The sequence below is a fragment of the Mastigoproctus giganteus genome, chromosome 9, assembly GCF_048544385.1.
Source record: "Mastigoproctus giganteus isolate SK-2022 chromosome 9, ASM4854438v1, whole genome shotgun sequence".
Lineage (NCBI taxonomy): Eukaryota > Metazoa > Arthropoda > Arachnida > Uropygi > Thelyphonidae > Mastigoproctus > Mastigoproctus giganteus.
Window position 1 is genome coordinate 95,964,480 of NC_143583.1, and position 21,549 is coordinate 95,986,028.

General features: G+C 39.4%; 1 protein-coding gene across 1 annotated transcript in view; it reads left to right on the top strand.

Annotated features, from left to right (window-relative positions):
* Positions 1–8,728: 8,728 nt before the first annotated feature.
* The window catches only part of LOC150080566 (uncharacterized), a 58,980-nt gene continuing 46,159 nt past the window's right edge, over positions 8,729–21,549 (top strand). The window contains exons 1-3 of the mRNA XM_090381198.1: positions 8,729–8,777; positions 9,423–9,486; positions 9,631–9,794. Of these exons, the coding sequence (XP_090237324.1) occupies positions 9,430–9,486; positions 9,631–9,794 (221 nt within the window). The 5' untranslated portion in view covers positions 8,729–8,777; positions 9,423–9,429. The remainder of the gene's footprint in view (positions 8,778–9,422; positions 9,487–9,630; positions 9,795–21,549) is intronic.

Here is a 21,549-nt window from a genome sequence, read left to right on the forward strand (position 1 = left end):
TAAAAGGTACGAAAGATTATGATTCTTATATAATGATATACAGTGGATCAGATCAAAAGGAAAGAGCTAGTGGAGGGGTAGCAATATTAATAGATCGGAAATGGAAAACCAAAATACAGACCTACAGATTTATAAATAATAGAATAATAAATTTCAATTAGACAGAGGTTATTTATGTATAATTGGAATTTATGCTCCAGAAGATGGAAAAGAGGAAGAAACAGATAAATTTTATTTAGAGTTACAAAAAGAACTAGATAAGAATATAAAAAAGGACCATGTAGTTATTTTGGGAGATTATAATGCTCGGGTAGGGAATAAGCCAATAAAAAATATTATGGGATGTTTTGGAGAAAATAAAGTAAATGGAAATGGATATAAATTAAGAGATTTTGCAACATTTAAAGATAACAAATACATTTAGAAAATGTGATATACATGGTCGGCAAGAGGTACACAATCAATAATAGACTATGTAATAGTAAACCAAAAATTAGCAAAACAATGCCGAGATATTAGGGTGTTTAGAGGATATTATATTAATTCAGATCATTTTTTAGTGGCTTCAAAAATAGAGTTATGGGCTAAATGGAAGAAGAGAAGTTATGGGCTTAGTTGCTAATGCTCCTAAAAACCAAATAACAACAACCTCTTTGTGTGTTGGTTGCTGAATGATGTTTCCGAAGCAGCCACGAATCTATTAAACAGGGGAAGGAGGAGTTGGGTTGAGGAGTTAGCTTGTCACCAACGCTGTTTAACATATATATCGAGGATATGATATGTAAATGTAAAGAAGAAATTAATACAGGCAGTGCTTTTTTTTTTTTTTTTTTTTTTGTAAAAAAACAGGTGCCGATACTCATTCTTTGCTATCAGGAAAATTGAAAATTAAAAGGATATGAAAAGTACTCTAAATTTTTTTTTCCCTGATATTGTTACTTTAGTAATGTTTTTTTCAATAAGAACAACAAATTTAGTATATTAACAGTTCAAGTATATAAAAAATAAGTAAATAAATCAGTCAACTACTGAGTGCCGGGCACTCAGGATGAGGGGTCCGTAGTCACGAATGGTCGTTAGTGTAGTATCTCAAATAGAGCTTTATGGCAACTGAAAAAAGTTTCTAGTACCCCGGCTTGGTCTGAAACTGAGGAATTATTGCAAACGTTGTCTATTTGAGTCTTTCCAGTTGTTGTGAATGACAAGGGTATGAGGTATGAGGTAGTGAGGGTCTAGCGGCTCCTGGGATTTCTCCCATCTCCGCGAATGTTCTATGTATCGGTGACAGTACCCTGTCAAAGCCAGAGATTTAGAAGTGTGTGGGTCATGAGTAGTGTTATATGTTGTGCCCATTGTTTATCCGGCTTATTGGCCGCCAGGCCCCTAATGGGACCAGACGTTGCCCATACCTCGCCACGTGGAGGCTAGCCGGGTGTTACCATTGAGTCAATTGTACTCTGGCAGGTCCTGCCACTTACTTTCCTGGGATTTTAGTGGCTAGGACCTAAAATAAAATTGGAACGACCGCGGTTCATTTTAAATCACTTACATTAAAGCACTAATATGGGGTTTGACGCTGAAAGGCTGTTTCTAAAGTGCCTAAAAGGTTGGGCGAAAATTTTTGGTGTATTTTAAATTTGGACGTGTAGGGCTATACGCTGTGCAAGAAAAAGTGCTGGGAGGGGAGAGTGAAGGCTGGGGGGTGAAATAGGAAGAAGAGGGTCGATAGGGTAGGTGACCCCCAATTTTTCAGTGAGGCATGCCCATGCCCCACGAGAGGGAAGAAATGGTGTGGCAGGGAAGAGAGGCGACAGCAAGCCGTCACCTCCCTCCCCTGCCGGGAGTGGGAGTAAAAGAATTGCACTGCACAAGAGAGTGCAGAGCATAGAGCCAATATGGCTCCGTTGAGGCAGCAACTTGGAGTTTCTCTATCTTCGTTGGTCTTCTCTGTCATTGATAGCCATATTTTTCCTCAGCTAGGAACACTGGTCAGGTCCATTGTTGGTCTGTTAGCTATGGCTGTGGTTCTCTTCATCATGGAAAGATCCGCAGCTCCATGGGGTTATTCTTGCGATCGCTGGTTTTAGATGATTAGTAGTAAGCAGGTTCCTGGGCGAGGTTCTCCTTGAGTCCTCTCCACGCGTGTTCTGTGTCTCCTTTTTTTTTTTTTTTTTTTTTTATCTTCTTCTGTAGATGGCTATCAGTGTTTTACGCCTACCAAATAGTTTTTGGGCATATTCCTTTAGCTCCCTGTATTCCTCAAGTGAGTCCAATAGATGTGATTCCAAGTTCTTGGGGAGGTAGTGTATTGCAGTGATCAGTCTGCACCTGAGGTCCTCATAATGGGTGCAATCATACATAATGTGCTCCCAGCACTCAAGCTCCCCACAGGCACATCTCGGATCCACCTCAATCCCCAGCGCTGCCAGCTTGGCTTTAAAGGCCCCGTGACCAGTCAATAAATAGGTGGTATATAAGCCAGGTTGAAACCAAGTTGGGGGACTGGGGTACATCCTGTCGATGTTCGGAATGAATTTCCTGGTGATATTTCCCTTATTTGAGTTGGCCCAACGCTCCTGCCAAACTTGCATCAGGTGTTTTTGTAGCCTTGTCTTTTCATTTTTTTGTGGTGCATTAACGTCCACAGTATAGCCATGGTATGTACAAGGTATTCCTTTCTCTATGTGGTAGTTCATTCCCCTACGCATGATCTCTAAGTCAAGGGGAAGAGCTCCGGCCAAGACCTGCAGCGCGTGGGTACTGGTTGTCCTACAAGCACGTGTAACTGTCAGTAGGATTGTTCTTTGCGTTGCATCAAGGATGCGTCGGTTTACTACAGTTCCTGTTTTGGAAAACCATATTGCTGAGGCGTAAGTGATGATCGGTAGGAAGGTTGTTTTATAAAACAATGACAGGGTGCGTTGGTTTAACCCCCAGTCCCGCCTGACGATCCTAGCCACCAATCCAGAGTATCTTTTGATTTTGGCTCTGATATAAGTTAGATGGTGTTTAAAGGTAAGATTACCATCCAGTATAACTCCTAAATATTTTAACTGGGTCACTAATTTTATTGTGGTAGGTCCCACCTTTATTTGTGGTGGTCTAAGTATATCAAGCTTGCCTTTTAGCAGGACGGAGGACGTCTTTGTTGTTGATATCGTCAGGCAGTGGGTTCTGGTCCAGTTTTGCAATATCAGCATTGCCTGATTGGCCTTTTCCTCTAGCTGAGCCCGGCTATCTGCAGCAATGGTGAGGACCAAATCATCAGCAAAGGCCTGGGAGCGCACATCACCGAGGTGCAAAGCCAAGAACCCATCCAAAACCATATTCCACAGGAGCGGTCCTAGGGGACCGCTCCTGTGGGAGACAAGGGTGGGAGAAGCGACTCCGACTTCTTTCTGGAAAAGCGATGGCAGGTGAGGGCCATGCAAGACTCCGCACAGGCGCCTCCCCACTACCGCCGCCTCAACACTGGCTCTTTGGGAACCTCCTTGTCGGGACAACTCCAGCTTTGAAAATTGTTAAAAAATACTTCTCGTTGCAAAATTTACAAATGACCTTTATAGAAATATTAACTAACTATTTAGCAATCTTTTTGCCACCAAAAGGAGAGTTACTTAGTACAAAGAATCGAAGTGCAATAAAAAATTGTTTTTTTTTAATTTTAACACAAAAAGTAAATGATAGATTTCAATCGGAATAGTTTCCCCTTGATAAGCATCAAATAACGCATAGCTAATGTGATTTTTAAATTTTTAGCTCCATTAGCGACAGAAATAGAGGGGGGGAACACGAAAATTACTCAAATTTTCCTGTCTGGTGCCGCCATTTTTAATTTTAAAAATATTTTAAAATTATATTTTAAACCTACTAGATGAGCTCTTTCTAACGGTGTATAATAAGCTATAGGTTTTCGACATTTTATGCCCCCCACATTTTACCCCCATTTCTCAGACAAATTTTTGTCAACAACGACCAATATGGCATTATGTTGGCCCACATGATGTACAAACCCATGCAAATTTTCAAGTTAATAGGTTGAGTGGTTCCAGAGATACAATGCTGTGACAGACGGACGGACGGACAGTCAGACAACCGAGTGACATAAAGGTTCTTCGTTAGACTACGGACCGTAAAATAATAAGTAAAAATAAATAACAAGTAAAAATAATTTCATAATAAAGTTTTTGTAGAATATTCCAAATTTTTTATTAAGTTCTCATCCGACACCCTATGCCGACTTCTTTCCTTCCTCTTTGTGTGGACGCCTCCGTAGCCAGGTGGGCAGGAGCAGCAGTGTGGCGCCTCCGTAGCCAGGTGGGAAGGAGCAGCAGTGCGTAGCACATTCTTCTTGATTATACCGGGGTTCGAGCCCGTCACCACCAAATACGGAGGATGCAGAAAGGTCAGGGAATTACCACCGCACCGGAGCAATATGGCCTTAGTTGTTAATGCTCCTAATAACAACAACAACAACAGCAGCAGTGTAGTAGTAAACCAAATATGGAGGATGCGGAAAGGTCAGCAACTAAGTCCATATTTCTCCGCATATCCCCGGAGCAATATGGCCTTAGTTGCTAATGCTCCAAATAACAACCTCTTTGTGTGTCGGTTGCTGAATGATGTTTCCGAAGCAGCCACGAATCAATATATTTTGCTGGATCAAAGCGGGCAGCGGTGGGCCTACAATTTTAAAAAACAGTAGTGAAGAAACTTTTTGTCATCACTGAAGCTCTGGTTGGGCTGGCGATCAGATTCATTTGTGAAAGTCCTCATTCACATTCACTCGATGAAATTGGTATCGTACTCAGAGCGTCCATCAAATGCCTTAATTCTTCCGAAACCAACTTTTCAATTAATAAATAAATGTTCTGTTTATACTCCGGGACGACCAAACGGTCAGAGGAGTTCACAAGATAGAATACAAGAAACAGCACCGTATTCAGTAGTCACAGGATTGAACCCCGGTCACTCAAGGCACGTGTACTTATGCACCCGCGCGCCTGACCAATAGGCTACGGCGGCCTCCGAAATCCACGAATTGTATCTCTTTCGTTTAACTGTAATTTTCTAACTTTATTTTCACCAAATGCCAACAATTCATGTTTAGAAGGTTTAATACCTTCGTTTTCCTTCTCTCATCATCGTTATTGTCACTAGTTCTTAAATTTGATATTTTTCTTTTTTTTTTTTTTTTTTTTTTTTTTTTTTGAAACCATCCAAAATTTCAGTGTCATTCGGATATTCAGGTACTGTGACCATGAACAGAGATAAGGAAAATTTACCGAAAAATGTGGATAATGCACTTCCGCAAAACAACAGACAGATGATTATTTGTCGGGGTAAAAGAAAATCACTTTTCTAATTCTCGAACGGGACGCTTACAGTTGATTCACAAAGGTGTCCAACCTAGGTGCCCGTCCGGAAAGTGAACTAAAACAGCATTTTAAATTTTGTTATCAAAAAATTCTCATTAAATGTTTTGTTCAGTAAATGTAATTGTGTATTTTACTTAATAAAAATTTTCGAATATTTTCAATTTTACTTTTACATGTAACAAAATATGGAAAAAGGAACACACTAAATAAATCTAACTTTCAATTTTTTTTGAATATGGCCCCTGCACGGGAAAAGTTTGGACACCACCGCAGTAGAAGGTGGACCAGAGCCCATTGGTAATACCCCTTGATCTGCTCACTGTTGACCAGCTGACTTATTATTTATTATTATTATTATTATTAGTAATAATAGCCCTAAGGTGCAAGGAAGCCTGATGCTTATGCTGCACCAGCCAAAAAAAAAAAAGTCCCGTGTTACCCTGAGAGAGAGAGAGAGAGAGAGAGAGAGAGAGAGAGAGAGAGAGAGAGAGAGAAGAATGATGATATCCGGCTCAGGACCCTAGGTTTGCCAAGCCCATACTCACCAAATGTGAGCCCTTCGTATGTGGGACAGGTGGACGAATAGATTTTACCAGGTACCACTAAGTTGTAGAATGGTAATCCCTTTAGCTCTCTTAATTCGCGCAGCAGCAATAATTGCCTAAAGGCCAGAAATGCGAATAGTGCGTACCGAGTTAATTCTCTCCTAATCCGTTCGCTATATGAAATTTTTTTTTTTGCTCAACTGAAAGTATTTTAAATGTAACATCCAAGGGGAATTCAAAATATTCACTATAAAAGGAGTTCGTTAAACAGAGGTCCGACTTAGTAATTTAGAATTATAAAAATGGTTATACAGTTTTATATAAAAATATTTTAACAATAGGCAGTGAAAAATGCAAATTTAGTTAAATAATTTTAAACTTATTTGAATAGTAGGTAAACATGTAAAAAAAATTTACGGAATATTAGAAATTTCGAAGTGCGCTGCATCCAAATGTCACTGTTAATAAAAGTGCCGGTACACCATACCGTCCCAAAATAAGCACTGAATGCAGGTATGTATTTAAATACAAAGAATAGGATTAATACACTGTTATTTGCAGATGATCAAGTAATTATTCAAGATAGTGAAGATAATTTACAAAGAGCAGTATTTAAATTAAATCAAATAACAGAAGAATATAAAGTTAAAATATCAACAATGAAAACTAGAACAATGGCTTTTAAGGGGAAAAATATGGTGAGAACAAAAATAGTTATTGACAATAAAATATTAGAACAAGTAAAACATTTTAAATATCTAGGATGTGATATAACATATGATGTCGAAGAAGATATGAACCAGAAATTCCGAAATTTCAAAATATGTGTAACAATAAAAAGAACTCTGGCTAAGACCAGAGTTCTTTGGCAATACCAAGACTTCTTTATGGTTCTGAAACATGGATACCGAAACAAAGAGACATTAATAGAATACAAGCTGCAGAAATTAAATTTTTAAGATATGTTAAAGGATGTAAAAAATTAGATAAAATACCAAACATAAATATTAGAAAAGAATCAAAGATTTACTCAATTAATGGAAAAATTATAGAACATAGACAAAGATGGAAAGAACATGTAGAAAGAATAGAAGATAATAGATCCCCTAAATTAGCTTATACATATAACGCAAAAGGAAAAAGAGACAGAGGAAGACCAAAGAAAAGATGGGCAGACCTCTTCGAGATCGGAAAGGCGGATCGCCTAATCCATGAAGGAAGATAAGATAAGATAAGGATGAAATTGCGTGTATTATCTGGTCGATTTGCCTATTTTTCTGCATGAAAAACTCGAGTTTCCAGGGTGGGGAGGAACCTTGCTATCTACGCCTGAGACCAATTAACTCAGCCACGGAGTAAAAACAAGCCCATAAAAGTTCCTCCCATCATTGACGGGATTCAAATCCGGGCCTTTTCCACCCGGACGGTGATGATATCACTTATGCATCTGGTCAAATTGGACAGAGCAGGAAGACTGATAGAAAGATTACCTTGATACACAAAATCTGACCAAATTGATACCGAAATGCTTACGCATGTTTGCTTACCCGTCGGAACAATATTAACCTGTCTTCCAACTGAATGCAGAATCACCTGCCCTTAAATTAAAATTTAAGAAAAAATTGAGACCTGCATCTAAATCAAAATATGTAATTTCAACTGATTCTTTAAATGCGATGAATTCATTGAAAGCTGAAACTGCCAAGCACGCGGTGATTATTGGCAGTTCCAGATTGCATTCACTGTATTAATTGCATCACCGTGTTTACCATATAATCACCGTCATTCGCCACCTGATGAAAAATGTCCGAGTTCGAATCCCGTCAATGTCGCGAGTGCATATATATATATATATATATATATATATACACTCGCGATTTAAAAAAAATATATAAAATAAATAAATATATATATTTATTATTTTTTTTTTCCCCTTCACAACTGGATGAGTTATTAATCTCAGGCAAAGACTGCATAGTTTTTTCCACAGCCTTATTGCATCAGTTGCAATTGTGCCTAACACACATATGCTGTGCAAGGGTACGTATTGGACATAGCTGCTTTACAGACAAAACAAGTGAGTCCAATAATTAGTACATCCTACCAGTGGTGTATTCTGGCCGGAACGCACCGGAACAATGTTCCAGTATTTTTTCTAAATGTCATAATAATAATAATATTATTATTATTATTATTATTAGCTATATGGTGCAAGGAAGCCTGAGGCTTGTGCTGCACCAGCCAAAAAAAAAAAAAAAAAAATTCCCAAGCTACCCTGAGAGAGAGAGAGAGAGAGAGAGAGAGAGAGAGAGAGAGAGAGAGAGAGAGAGAGAGAAGTAGAAAGGATTCACCAAGAAAGAGAAGAATGGTGATATACAGCTTAGGACCCTGGGTGTGCCAAGCCCATACTGACCAGATGTGAGTCCCTGGATAGAAAATCATTAAATTTATACACTAATGTTATGAAACAATAGCATAATCAAAGGGGAGGGAGAAATATCTATTTTATCTATTGCTACTAAAAATATATATTAATAGTAATCTTTAAAATTAATAGATTTCTTTAAAAAATTTATTTAAAAATATAAATATAAATAAATATAAAAATAAATTTATTGCAAAAAATATAAATTTCGCAATAAAACTTGAACGTTTCTTACTAAAGTACAATGTGTTAGATAAAGAGATCCAACGAATGAGATATACTGTGATGCGTGCGAACACTACATTTTGATTCGCCATGAGCTGAACGCTAGAATTGGTTGTTCTATGAACTGTGAGTCTGAAGTCTGATTCAGTTACTGTACAGTTGACGTGGCGTTGTCATATAGTCTTCTGGAGAACAAGCATTCTGGTACTATGTTTTTTTTAGCAATGCACCTCTGCATCCTATCTACTAACTGTCATCTCAATATACTCAGTGTAAATGAATCTTCACAGTTAAATGCGATTATTGAATACTCATAATATCATCGAAATAGAAATGCAACTTTTTATCTATTTAAAATATGTAAGAATTTTTGACAATGCAGTATAACGTTGGAGATTAAGCAATCTTATGAATTCTTTACGTTTCTAAAAAGAATCAACCTTTTTCCCAAATTTTTAATATGCCCATCCAACAAATCGACCACAGGACACACTCAATTTACAGGAAAATATTTTGGTGCAATGTATAGTCACATCTGCATTTGCGCAATAGTCCCAAAGAAGCCCCAATGCATTATGAAGAGTGGCGACATTTATGAATTAAATACTGCTATCTCCTTATAATAATGTAAGGAGTAACACTGAATATAGAAATAAATATTCAGTATATTCATTCAGAGTATATTCAGTAACACTGAATATAGAAATAAATTCATACCTGCCTTAATAAAAACATCCACAAAAATAAGTTTAATTATTTAAAACGATGATATATTTTTTTTATCTCTAAGTAATTTCGTAACTGGATTTTAAAATATAGTATATTCTTATTCCTATTTTTCCCTTTTAGATGGCTAATGAAATTCACAATCCCCAGATGTCGTGATGGTGTAAGACTCAGAGAAAGGTCTAAGGTAACTGTAATACTGTAGTTTGAATTTAAGAATTATATAAAAAGGAACGTTAACTTTTTCTCTTAAATACTAACCAGTTTATAGAAACTTAAAAGACAGTAGCGGTTACTGTTTTAACATTCATGCTCCTTTTTCTCATTCTAGTCACTCGTAATAAAAGCGTTCAATGAACTACGGTTATGTTTCCACCACTTGGCTGAACTAATGGTGAAAGAAGGGAGGATACCCGAGCATGACCTCTTCTTTTTCTTCACTCTATGTGAAATACAAGAGCTCCTAAATACAAGGAATCCATTGCTGCTAGCTAAGTAAGTAGTTAATAAATCAGTCTCTACATATATGCACATCTGGTGAGTATGGGCTTGGCACACCCAGGGTCCTGAGCTGGATATCATCATTCTTCCCTTTCTTGGTGATTCCTTTCTACTTCTCTCTCTCAGGGTAATAGGGAAATTTTTTTTTTTGGCCAGTGCAGATTAAGTGGCAGTGCAAGGAAGCCTCAGGCTTCCTTGCACCATATGGCTAATAATAATAATACTTACAGTACAGTATTATAAAGCATTCTTATCCTTTCTTAAGCAACTAAAATCATTTACATTAAAAAATCAACATCCGCACAATATTATTTTAATTGTTTTATCCTGTGCATATTGTTCCAGAGTGGTATAAAAAGTTTTGGCACTATGGCTCAATCTTTATTATAAAATGAGTCATATGATTACATCTTGTATTATAATTATAACACGAAGTTTGACAATAAAGTAGATTAATTCCACTTTTTAAAAAAATGGTAAGGCTTAGTTAGTGTGGTCGCCATCGAAATGCTTCCCTTCTGACTTGTAAACACTGACAGAAATCATTTTATAGATATACTTTCTGTTGTGCCATTAGATTGCTTTAAAACCTGAGCTGCTTTCCGTTTTCAGTATCAAATGTGTTGACTAATTGGAATATTTTCTTCCATAACAACAGCCAACTAAGAATTAGTTTATTGTCAGGCCTTGTAAACCCCATGCTTCAAAGTGGCAGTGCCACTTTATAGCATGGGGTCCTGGTCATATACTTCTAGAGACCCAAGTGATATGCGAATTTAAAGTTATCCTGAAGAATCACAATAAAAGTATATATTTCTCTTTTGAATGCTTAAGAAAATTTGAACAATCTGCCAGCAATGTCTTCTTAAAATTAAAAGTGAAACATTTGATCGTGAAAAGAATTTGAATTGAAGCATGCAGTGCTATTGAATAAGCATCTCCAAAAGAGTGAACTGGAATAGAGAGAGTCAATGTTATTCTTACTTTTTCATATACCTGATGAATAAAGTAAACGTACACTGAAAGGACAGAATTCATGGAATACCTGGTTTCTGGGCAATGCTACGCTGTCACCCCTCTCGCTAGTGGATGAACCTACCACTTGGCAGGTATGTAAGTACACGGCATTACTGCATTCATGTAGATGGTAATTCAATGTCAGTATGGATAAATGTCATGAGTTAACTGACTGAAAGAGGGATGATAGTGGGTGCCCAACGCATTGGTCACTCTATTGTGGAGATAGTACAGAAATTGCACTATCCTCGTTTGAAAGTATCAAGAGTGTATTGCAAAGGTGCCATTTCCAGAATAATATCTCATCGTGGACAGTGCTGGGGGCAGAGAAAAGTGGTGGATGAACGTGGCCATTGACATCTGTCTTGCATTGTCTCAGCCAACCAGAGAGCAACAGCGATACAAATCACCGCCGACTTCAATGAGGGAGGTGCCAGAAATGTCTCCAACAAGACCATCAGGCAATCATTAGCTGCAGTAGGTTATGGGAGCCGCCGAACCCAGCAGAGTCCCATTGCTAATACCATGCACAGGATTCTACACCTCAAATGAGTGAAAGAACATCAGCACTAGACCTTGGATGATTGGAGACAGGTCTGGTCCGATGAGGTCTGTTACCAGTTATTTCAATCAGATGAGAGGGTACGTATCTGGGAAATCACACAAAGGTCTGCACCCGTCATGTCAACAAAGAACTGTTCAGGCAGGTGAACTGTCGGTAATGGTCTGGGGGCATGTTCAACTGGCACACATATGACCTCTGGTACATCTAGATGCATCTCTGAACATTCCAGGTGATGTGTCCATCTTTCCAGACCATCTGCATCCCTTCACGATCACAGGGCAATAGACTCTTTCTTCCAGTAGGACAATGCACCTCCCCACAGAGCCGTGGTGACTAGAACATTGTTCAAAGGGTATACCACAGGTTTTACCACCATGGAATGGCCTCCCTGTTCACTGAATATGAACCCTGTGGAGCATCTTTGGGATGCTGTGGAAAGGTCCATTTGAGCTTTGAATCCACCCAGGAATGCAATGGAATTATGGAAATACCTGTGAAATGCATTCGTGAATTAGTGTACTCAATGTGTTGCTGTTTGACTGCCTTTATCCGCGCAAAAGATGAGCCTACACACTACTAAGTAAGTATCCCATGATTACTGTTCACTCAGAGTAAATGCTCTTTAGCATTAGCATTAGTAGAGGCATATGATGCAAGAAAGCAAGCTTATGCAGAATCAGCCAAAAAAAAAAAAAAAAACCCTTCCACTTCACCCTTCCGTTCGTTCGAAATACCTGTCCAGCTGAGCCTTAAATTTATTTAGGCTATCAACTTCCACAACAAGGGATGGAAGTCTGTTCCACCAACCAACTACCCGCTGGCTAAAGGCAAATTTCCACACATCTATCCTACATCTGTCTTTCCTCAATTTGAATTTATGCCCTCTCAGGTGATTATTCTGAGCAAGAGGCAGTATCCCATCAGCATTGAGCATGCTCAAACCATTCCAGGCTTTGTACACCTCTATCAGATCACCTCGCCGGTGCCTAGTCTCCAGACACTGTAATTTGCAAAACTTAAGCCTTTCTTCGTAAGAGCAACCCTTCGTTCCGTTCACTAACCTTGTTGTCCTTCTCTGTACTCATTCCAGCAGCTCTACATCCTTCTTGAAATGAGGCCTCTAGACTTGTATACAGTACTTCAGGTACGGCCTGACCATTGCCTTATACAAGGGAATAATCACCTCCCTATCCCTGATAGAAAAATTCCTGTATATCATTGATAAGACACCGTGAGCTACTCTTGCAGCCCGTCTGCACTGCTCAGAGAACTTCATATCTGCCTTCACAACTTACCCCCAGGTCCTTTTCATTCTGTACCACTGTCAGTGTAGTACCACAGAGTTGATACTTTGCTCTGGGGTTGCTGTGTCCCATATGTAGTACTTTACATTTGTCAATGTTAAACTTCATTTGCCACCTCTCAGCCCATCTGCTCAACCTTTCCAGATCCTGTTGCAGCAGCATAGCATCAGTAGCGATCATAACAACCCTGCCAACCTTTGTATCGTCTGCAAACTTGGACATTAAGCTTGATATACCATCATCAATATTATTTATAAATACAGAAAACAACAATGGACCCAACACTGAACCCTGAGGGACTCCACTAATAACATTAGTCCACGATGAGCAGTGTTCATTAATTACCACTCTGTCTTCTGCCACTCAACCATCCCTTTATCCATAACAACAATTTGCCACCAATGCCACACTGCTCCAATTTGTGCAGCAGTCTTCCATGTGCAACAGTATCAAAAGCCTTTCTAAGATCCAAATATATAATATCAAAGTTATTCCCTGCATCCAATTCTTTTGTGAGTACATCATAGTATCCAATCAAATTGGTCAGGCAAGACCTTCCCTTAACAAAACCATGCTGTGTCTGAGCTATAACTGAATTCTTGTCAAGATGATCCTGCAGTGTTTCCATTAATTTTCCTGGAACAGAAGTTAAACTCACAGGTCTATAATTACTTGTATCAGCCTTTGATCCTCCTTTGTGAATTGGGGTTACATTTGCACATCTCCAGTCTGTGGGTACCTCCCCTGAGTCCAAGGAAGCTCTCATAATTATGGCTAATGGATTGCTTACTTCTTTTGCTGCCTCCTTTAATATAACTGGATAGATCCCATCCACCCCAAGTGCCTTTCTTGTATTTATCTTCAACAATTTCTCCTCCACTTTACTCTCAATTATTACAAGATCATCTAGCTCACTGCCAGTGTTTACTTCATCTATGGCATTCCCTTTCCTGAATAACTCCTCATGTGTGAATGTAGATGCAAAATGCTCGCTTAGTTTGTTAGCTACCTGAGCAGGATCATGAACAGTTGAACCATCGATATCAAGTGAACCAATCTGATTCATCCCCTTCCTTCTAGAGTTTACATAAGTAAAGAACTCCTTGCTGTTTTTCTTTGCATCCCTTTCCAAAGATTTCTCGTAATCCGCCTTCGCCTGCCTAACCTCCTTTGTAACTTGGTTACAGATCAACTTATATCTATCATAGGCTTCTGTGTCACATGTTAAATTATATGTATCCCACGCATTTTTCTTCTCTGCCATATGTCTCATTAGTTCATCTGACATCCATTTAGGCCTGAACTTAGAACAATATTTCTTAGTTGGTATGTAAAGCCTAGTAGCTTCCAAGATAAGTTCTTTGAATGCTTCCCATTTTGAGTTTGCTATTGGTAACATTATCAGTTGGTCCCACTGTATAGGGCGCCTCCGTAGCCAGGTGGGCAGGAGCGGCAGTGCGTAGCACACGCTTCTTGATTAGACCGGGGTTCGAGCCCGTGACCACCAAATACGGAGGATGCGGAAAGGTCGGGGAATGACCACCGCATATCCCCAGAGCAATATGGCTTTAGTTGCTAATGCTCCTAAAAACCAAAATAACAACAACAACCACTGTATAGAATTTAAATACTGTCTCAGACCATCGTAGTTGCCTTTACGAAAGCAATAACCCTTCCCTTTACCCCTGATGGTAGTTACCTCCTTGAGTAAATCCCACTTCAGCACACTGTGATCACTGCCACCTAGTGGTTCCTGTATCTGCAGATTCTTAATGCATGAAGAATCACTACTGATAATCAAATCAAGAGTATTGCTCCCTCTAGTTGCCTCCCGAACATGCTGATTTAGAAAACAATCATCCAATAAATCCAGAAAAGCCTTGTTAGTGTGTGGGTGACCAATCCACAAATTCCAGTCAATATCTGGGAAATTAAAATCCCCCATTATAAGACTCTCTGATTTACTGGCCCACTCTATTTCCCTGTAGTTTCTTATTATACTCATCAGAGTCATTAGGCCTGTAGCACACTCCTACTCTCAATTTTGATCTCCCAATGCTTATGTCACACCAAACTGACTCCTCAACACTGCCATGTCCAGCAATGTCGACTGGCTTCACTTCCTTGGATTTTATATGTTTCTTAACTAATAACCCCTCCTCTTAACCCATCCTCACTTCCTATCCTGTCTATCCTTTCTGTAGACGTTGTACTCCCCAAATTCCAGTTCTGCATTACTTATATCTGCGTGACACCACGTCTTTGATATCCCAACAATATCCACCTTTGATGCTTTGAGCAATACCTCAAATTCATCAGATTTATTTACCAAACTCCTAGCATTGGTGTACACGCAAGTATACATGCACCTGTTCTTTTTCTTAGCTACCCTAACACAACCCATGTGTTTACTTGTACCCCAATGACTCCCAGCAGTCTCTGAAATATCCTGCATCTTATTTTCCAAGCTGCTGCTCATTCCAATAGAAGCAGTGCAAGAATCACTTTCACCTCTGCCAGTGGCTGCTGTTAATCTATTAGCCCTTGTATCCCCCCAATCTAGCAGTTTTCCGACCCACCTAACACTGCCTCGATAGCATCAGCAAACATTCTTGCACCCTTTCTATTTAAGTGTATCCCATCCCTGTAGAAGCAGTCTCTCCTGTTTACAAGTACAGACCAGTCTGAAAAAAATTCTAAAATTCTCTTAATTTTCTTTAATATAGTATGAATATAGAGCCCTCACTGATATCACGGTGGATATAGTCATTGTGCTCCTGCACCTGGTGGAAAAGGCCTGAATTTGAATCCCGTCAATAAGGCTAAGTTAGCTGGCCTCAGATGAGGGTTACATGGTTTTTTGATGTAAAAACATTTTTGCCGGCATCTACTAAATTTTTCAGATTGAAGTAAAACCAATTGTTAACGAAAATGCTAGATGATAATGACGTCACTTCCTAAATGACACTAACTCGATCACTAATGTTGATTCAGTAGAGTGAGTTGCTAGCCTGAGCATAAAACATTACATTGTTCGTAACTTCGGTTCTAGCTGTTCGATTTTAAAAATTTAAACAGTTTTGATTTTTGTCAAAGATGTTTTCACATAAAATAAAACATCTTTCATGTGTACAGGTACACATGCAGTTTTCTTTCTTTCAAAACTCAGGTTTTTTGTTTGAAAATAAAGAAGCATACAAGAAAATTGATCACAGAATACACACAATTTACAGATAATATACTGAAGGCCCATAGCCTCTGTTGCTTTGGTACTTAAGGCAGATATTAAGCGAAGTGTGAATTTAGAAAAAGGCGAATTAGCAGATTAGAATCTGTGCACCTCAAAAAATGTTTTGAACTGTTGCTATTAAAAACTTCACAATTTTATTTGTTTATCAACAAATTAAAAATGACAGATGTGAGTTACCTTTCCAATCATTCAAATTTCTATGCACATGTTTTTATTTAGTTCATCTGTACAGTTTGTAATGATGAAAAAGTGTACAGAGAACAGCAAGAGCGAAAAATATTTAAACATCCTATGGATATGAATATCGAAGAGTACAAATTGAAATTAATTTTAATAATTTAATACAAGTTTTGTTGCAGGTAAATCAAAAAGAAAGAACTTTTTTAATTACTTCCAAGTGTTTAAATTAAAATGTTACTCATACAGTACTATGATTTATAGTTGTATTTATATTTATTATTTTCATATGCATTATTTAAATTAAATTTCTTCCAAGGAATATATTTTTGAGGTTCATTTAATTTTTTTTATTATTTTCCCGAGCAAGAATTATTTTGGAAGATGTGGCAGAAAGAACAAATTCATTTGCATTTGACAGTAAAGTGCAAAGTGTGGTTGGGGTCAAATGGCACCAGTGGTTTCCCCCATCTCTGCATGGTATATATTGTCATGCTATACAGAACACTGTAAAGGCCAGAGATTTAAAAGTATATGGGTATTGTTGTGTACCATTGTTCCTCTGGCCATTTAGCTGTTAGACCCCTGCTGAAGCCTGACATTGCCTGTACTTCTTCCTGTGGAGGCAGACCAGGTATACCAGTGTTTAAGATAGTCACTCTGGCAGGTCCTGCAACCTAATTTCCTGAAATTTCAGTAGCTAGGACCCAAAAAAAAAAAAAAAAACACACATGTGGAGTGATTGCAGCAGAGATAGCACTAGAATTTGAGGAGCCAAAAGTTTTGTGGGCGAAGCAATTTAGGCGTAGTTAAATTTGGATGTGTAGGGCATTCGCTGGCATACAGATAGAGTGGAGGGAGACTGAAAGCTTGGGGGAAGAGATAGAAATATGGGGGCAATAGAGAAGCGACCCCAGAGAGTCAGAGACAGGCCCATGCTTCACCAGGCAAGAGGAGGGGGGGGTGGCTGTGGGGAAGAGATGTGGAACATCTCTCTCCCCCGCAAAGGGAAGGGAAGGGAAGTTGAAAGGGAACCAGGCAAGAGAGTCGATTTAGATCGCCAATAGTGGTGTTGGGCAGCATAGTTGCACTGTCATTCATGGTTCATTCTGGTATTTTGCCATGCTTAAGATGCAGGTCTCAGTTTGGGATGTCTTCCAGTCTCATTTGACAGTACCTCACTTAAGCTAATATATACCTAAATGCAATAATACATATTACGTTATCAAATGCCCTTGTGGGTAGTACAGTTGGTAGGATTGCCGTTCTTCCCACAACAGATGGAAAATACCTGAGTTTGAGTCCCGTTGACACCAACGTGAGGAATTTTTATGGGCCGTTTTCACAACATGGCTGAGTTAGTCAGTCTCAGGCAAGGGTAGCATGCTTTTTCTCCAGGAAACTTCGGGTTTTTTGTCTAATAAACAGAAAATTGACCACAGAACACTTGCAATTTACAGACTATATATGGAGCAATATGGCCTTAGTTGCTGATGTGCCTAAAACCCTATAACAACAACAGCAATGCTATCGAGTTCACATTTTACGTTATGCTACAAGTTACACATTATGCTATACCATTATTAGTTTTCTATGTTAATGACACATTTTGTCATGTCTGTAATAAAGCAGCCAAAAAGAAAATTCAATCCTCCCACCCCACTCCTTGCTGGAATCAGGAACTTACTTTGCTTCATCAGCAAGTGCATCATGCCAGGCATAAATACCAATGACATCACAGAAGCTGGCCACCTGCTGACGTTAAAAGGCTTAAAGTAGACTATCAGTTTCTCAAAAGACAATATGTCAAGACTCTTGCTACTTGTAAAAATAAAATCTTGGTAGAACTTAGTTACTTCCACTGGCAGTTGGGACCTGTGGAGCCTTGTTTATCACCCTACCAAGAACAAATTCCATTCTTCTGCAGTTTATTGTTTTGGATACTCTACTTCCCTCTGAATGCCCAGAGGATGACTTGACTATTCATCAACAAATAAGACTGCACAACCACTCATACACTACTACTTCTGAATCTCAGCCATTTACCCAAATGGAGGTGGACACTGCTGTCCTAAAATTAATAACTCTGGTTGCCCAAACCTTGACCTTCGTGAAGACATCTTTAATAAGCAATTCACAAGCTCCATTCAGTGGTTCTTCTGACTATTCAACAAATGTCTCAATGAAAGTATCTCATTTGGCCAAACCTCCTGAAAGATTGGTTGCTATAAGGCTCACTTCCCTTTTTATTAATCTTGTATCAGTTGTTCAGTATGGTTTCTGACCTAGACAAGGCACTGTAGAAGAATTCCTTTCTCAAGTTCATTCTGCAAGCTCTAAGTATGTTCTTGATATTTTTGTTGATTTCTTTGCAACCTCTGTTATGATAGTTTAGTCTGTTTGCATGTGTTGCTGATTGTCCTCTTTCCTTTTAACAAATTATTTTGAAAATCATACTGTTTCTGTTATCTCTGTCTCCTGCTCTGTCACTAGGGGCTGCTATCAGGGCTCTGTTCTTGGATCACCGGCCTGGAAAATTGTTCTTGAAGAATGGCTCCTAAAACTTTTCCTTCTACTTCTAAATTGTCTTAGACAGATGATCTCACTCCGCTGATCCAGGATAATTCCTGTGCCTCTCTAGAAACTACTGCCAATGTAGTCATGTCAGATCTCTCTTAATGGTCCACTGTAAATAAATTATCCGTATCCCCTAAAAAAACTGAGATGATGCTGATTAAGGGTTTGCTTAATATTTCATGGCCACCTGTTGTAAAACTTCCAAATAAATCACTGCCCATGGTTTCCTCTCCTAAATTTATTGCTTGATCATTGATAGTAAGGTTTATTCAATAAACACCTGGAACACCTTTCAGAGAAAATCAAGAAGTATACTTTCTCACTTCAGCATCTCTCCAAACAGTCTTGGGAGACACAGTCTTGCAGGCCTTGCAGTTGTATTATAAAGCTGTGTTTTTTGCCAATTTGTTCCTATGGTGCAGCTACCAGGTTCTGGTATGTCAAGGTTTCAGTACAGTCTAAACTTTATTACAGTCAACATCAAATGCTTTTGACAGTGTGCAGGCCCTGCACACTGTCAAAGGCATTTGATGTTGAGACAAAGTCACACTGTCAAAAGAATTTGATGTTGAGACTCTTTGAGACAAAGTGCCTCATCATCAGCTAGTCGGTGAATGATGTACTCCAGTATATATTGTTGGTTAAAACAGCAAAAGTCAGCTGAGCATGATCATGTATCACGAGTCTTTATTTTTTTTAATAAATTTATTTTAACCAGGTAGTCAATCGTTGCGACAAAAAAATTGTATGGCATATAACCCGAAGCACAAGGCCTGTTTTCCAATTTTTTTGTTAACTTTGTAAGCTTGCTTTCTTGCTTCTTCCATCATATGCCACTACTGCTACCTTCATCCCGGTCATCACATATGCTTCACCAGTTTGGTACCAAAAGGTAACCACAGTGGTAAATAGAACCTTGGACAGTATCCAGCGGTCAATAATTCTGACAATCACATGAGCTGTCTCCACAGCGAGCATGCATGCACTCCAGGTTCTGGCCGGAGTCCTCCCACTGGACTTGGAAATCATTAGATGCACCCTGACATATAATATGGCAAAAGAAATACCGTGTACTATCCTGAACTTCATGTTGGATCTTGTCAACAACAGGAAGCTTGAAAAAACCAGACTGCTCGAACACCTCTGACAGGAATGGCAGGATCGGTGGACAGAATCCATTAAAGGGGAAATCACTAAAAAGTTCCTCCCGAGCGTAAACAGAGTCTTTCCAAAACCCCCGAGTTCGTTCCAACCGGGGCTCCACGTCACCTTTCTGCTCACAGGGCATGGGCCATTTAATGCAAAACTATCTAACTTCCAAATCACTGAGGATCCCTGTTGCCTCTGTGGCCGCGAGGAGACATGGCAACATCTCATGTATGACTGCGACCACTATGAGGACCTGCGATGCATGCTCACCACTGCTATCACCTACTTCCCGCAGAACATGGAACAGCATCTTCTCAACTCGGAACATGAATACAAAGCCCTACCATCTTTGCACAGAAACTCTTTGCTAGAAGGCGAGCACTTATAGCAAACCACCATGCACAGCACCCGGAAGCTGATGATGAATCTCAAAACTAGGACTGGAGAAAACTAGAATACACAAGAAAACTGTACCAAATAACCCACAACCACGAACACAACCATCATTTAGTCTTGTTCACGAGGGAACTGACAACCAGGAAGACCTACGTCTGAACCAGAGAAAAACTGACACAGGACTTGATATGAACTGGATACAAATTATTCGCACTGGACCACTAGCTGGATGACTAAACCAAATGACCAACGCACAAACTAAGAAAATGAAATAACCAGGACCCAAGGCTGCATCCTCATAACATGCACAATAGGCGACCTGAACAGGTTACATGACTCCTACATTGAAAAAGATCACCAAAGAAGATCTGGTTCAGATCGCTTGGACTCCCATGTGCTCTCAACTTCAATGCCTGATGGCAATCTTTACCAGGCTCCCTTGCCTGGTACCTTCACTTCCTTTCCTCTGGTGGGGAGGAGGAGACAGTCTTGTTTCCTCTCCTTCCCTGCCAACCCTTATTCTTCTCCTAGTGGGGCATGGGCCTGCCTCACAGAAAATCCTGGGGTCGCCTTCTCTATCGTCCCCATACCTTAGCATTTTAGCATTAGCATTAGTAGAGGCATATGATGCAAGAAAGCAAGCTTATGCAGCATCAGCCGGAAAAAAAAAAAAAAAAAATTCCACTTCACCCCTCCGTTCGTTTAAAATACCTGTCCAGCTGAGCCTTAAATTTATTTAGGCTATCAACTTCCACAACAAGGGATGGAAGTCTGTTCCACCAACCAACTACCCGCTGGCTAAAGGCAAATTTCCGCACATCTATCCTACATCTGTCTTTCCTCAATTTGAATTTATGCCCTCTCAGGTGATTATTCTGAGCAATTCTGTCTTTCCCCCCCAGCCTTCAGTCCCCCACTCTGTCTAATACGCCAGCATATAACCTCACACAAACTGCAAAAACTTAACTACGTCCAAATTAAACCGCATAAACCTCAATTGGCTTTTCTACCAAGGTGGTGTTTTTTTTTTTTTTTTTAGGCCCTAGTCACTGAAATCTCAGGAAACTAGGTGGCAGGGCCTGCCAAAGTAAAATTTCATTCTGTGTACCTGGTCTGCCTCCACGAGGCCAAGTGTGGGCAACGTTGGGCCTCAGTAGGGTCCAGCGGCTAAACAGCCAGATGAACAACGATACACAACACTACACATATACAAAATCCACACACTTTTAAATCTCTGGCCTTCCCAGTGAACTGGTACACCTACAATGAAAGCAATGCGGAGATGGGGGAACCCCTTTGCCATTAGATATCAAT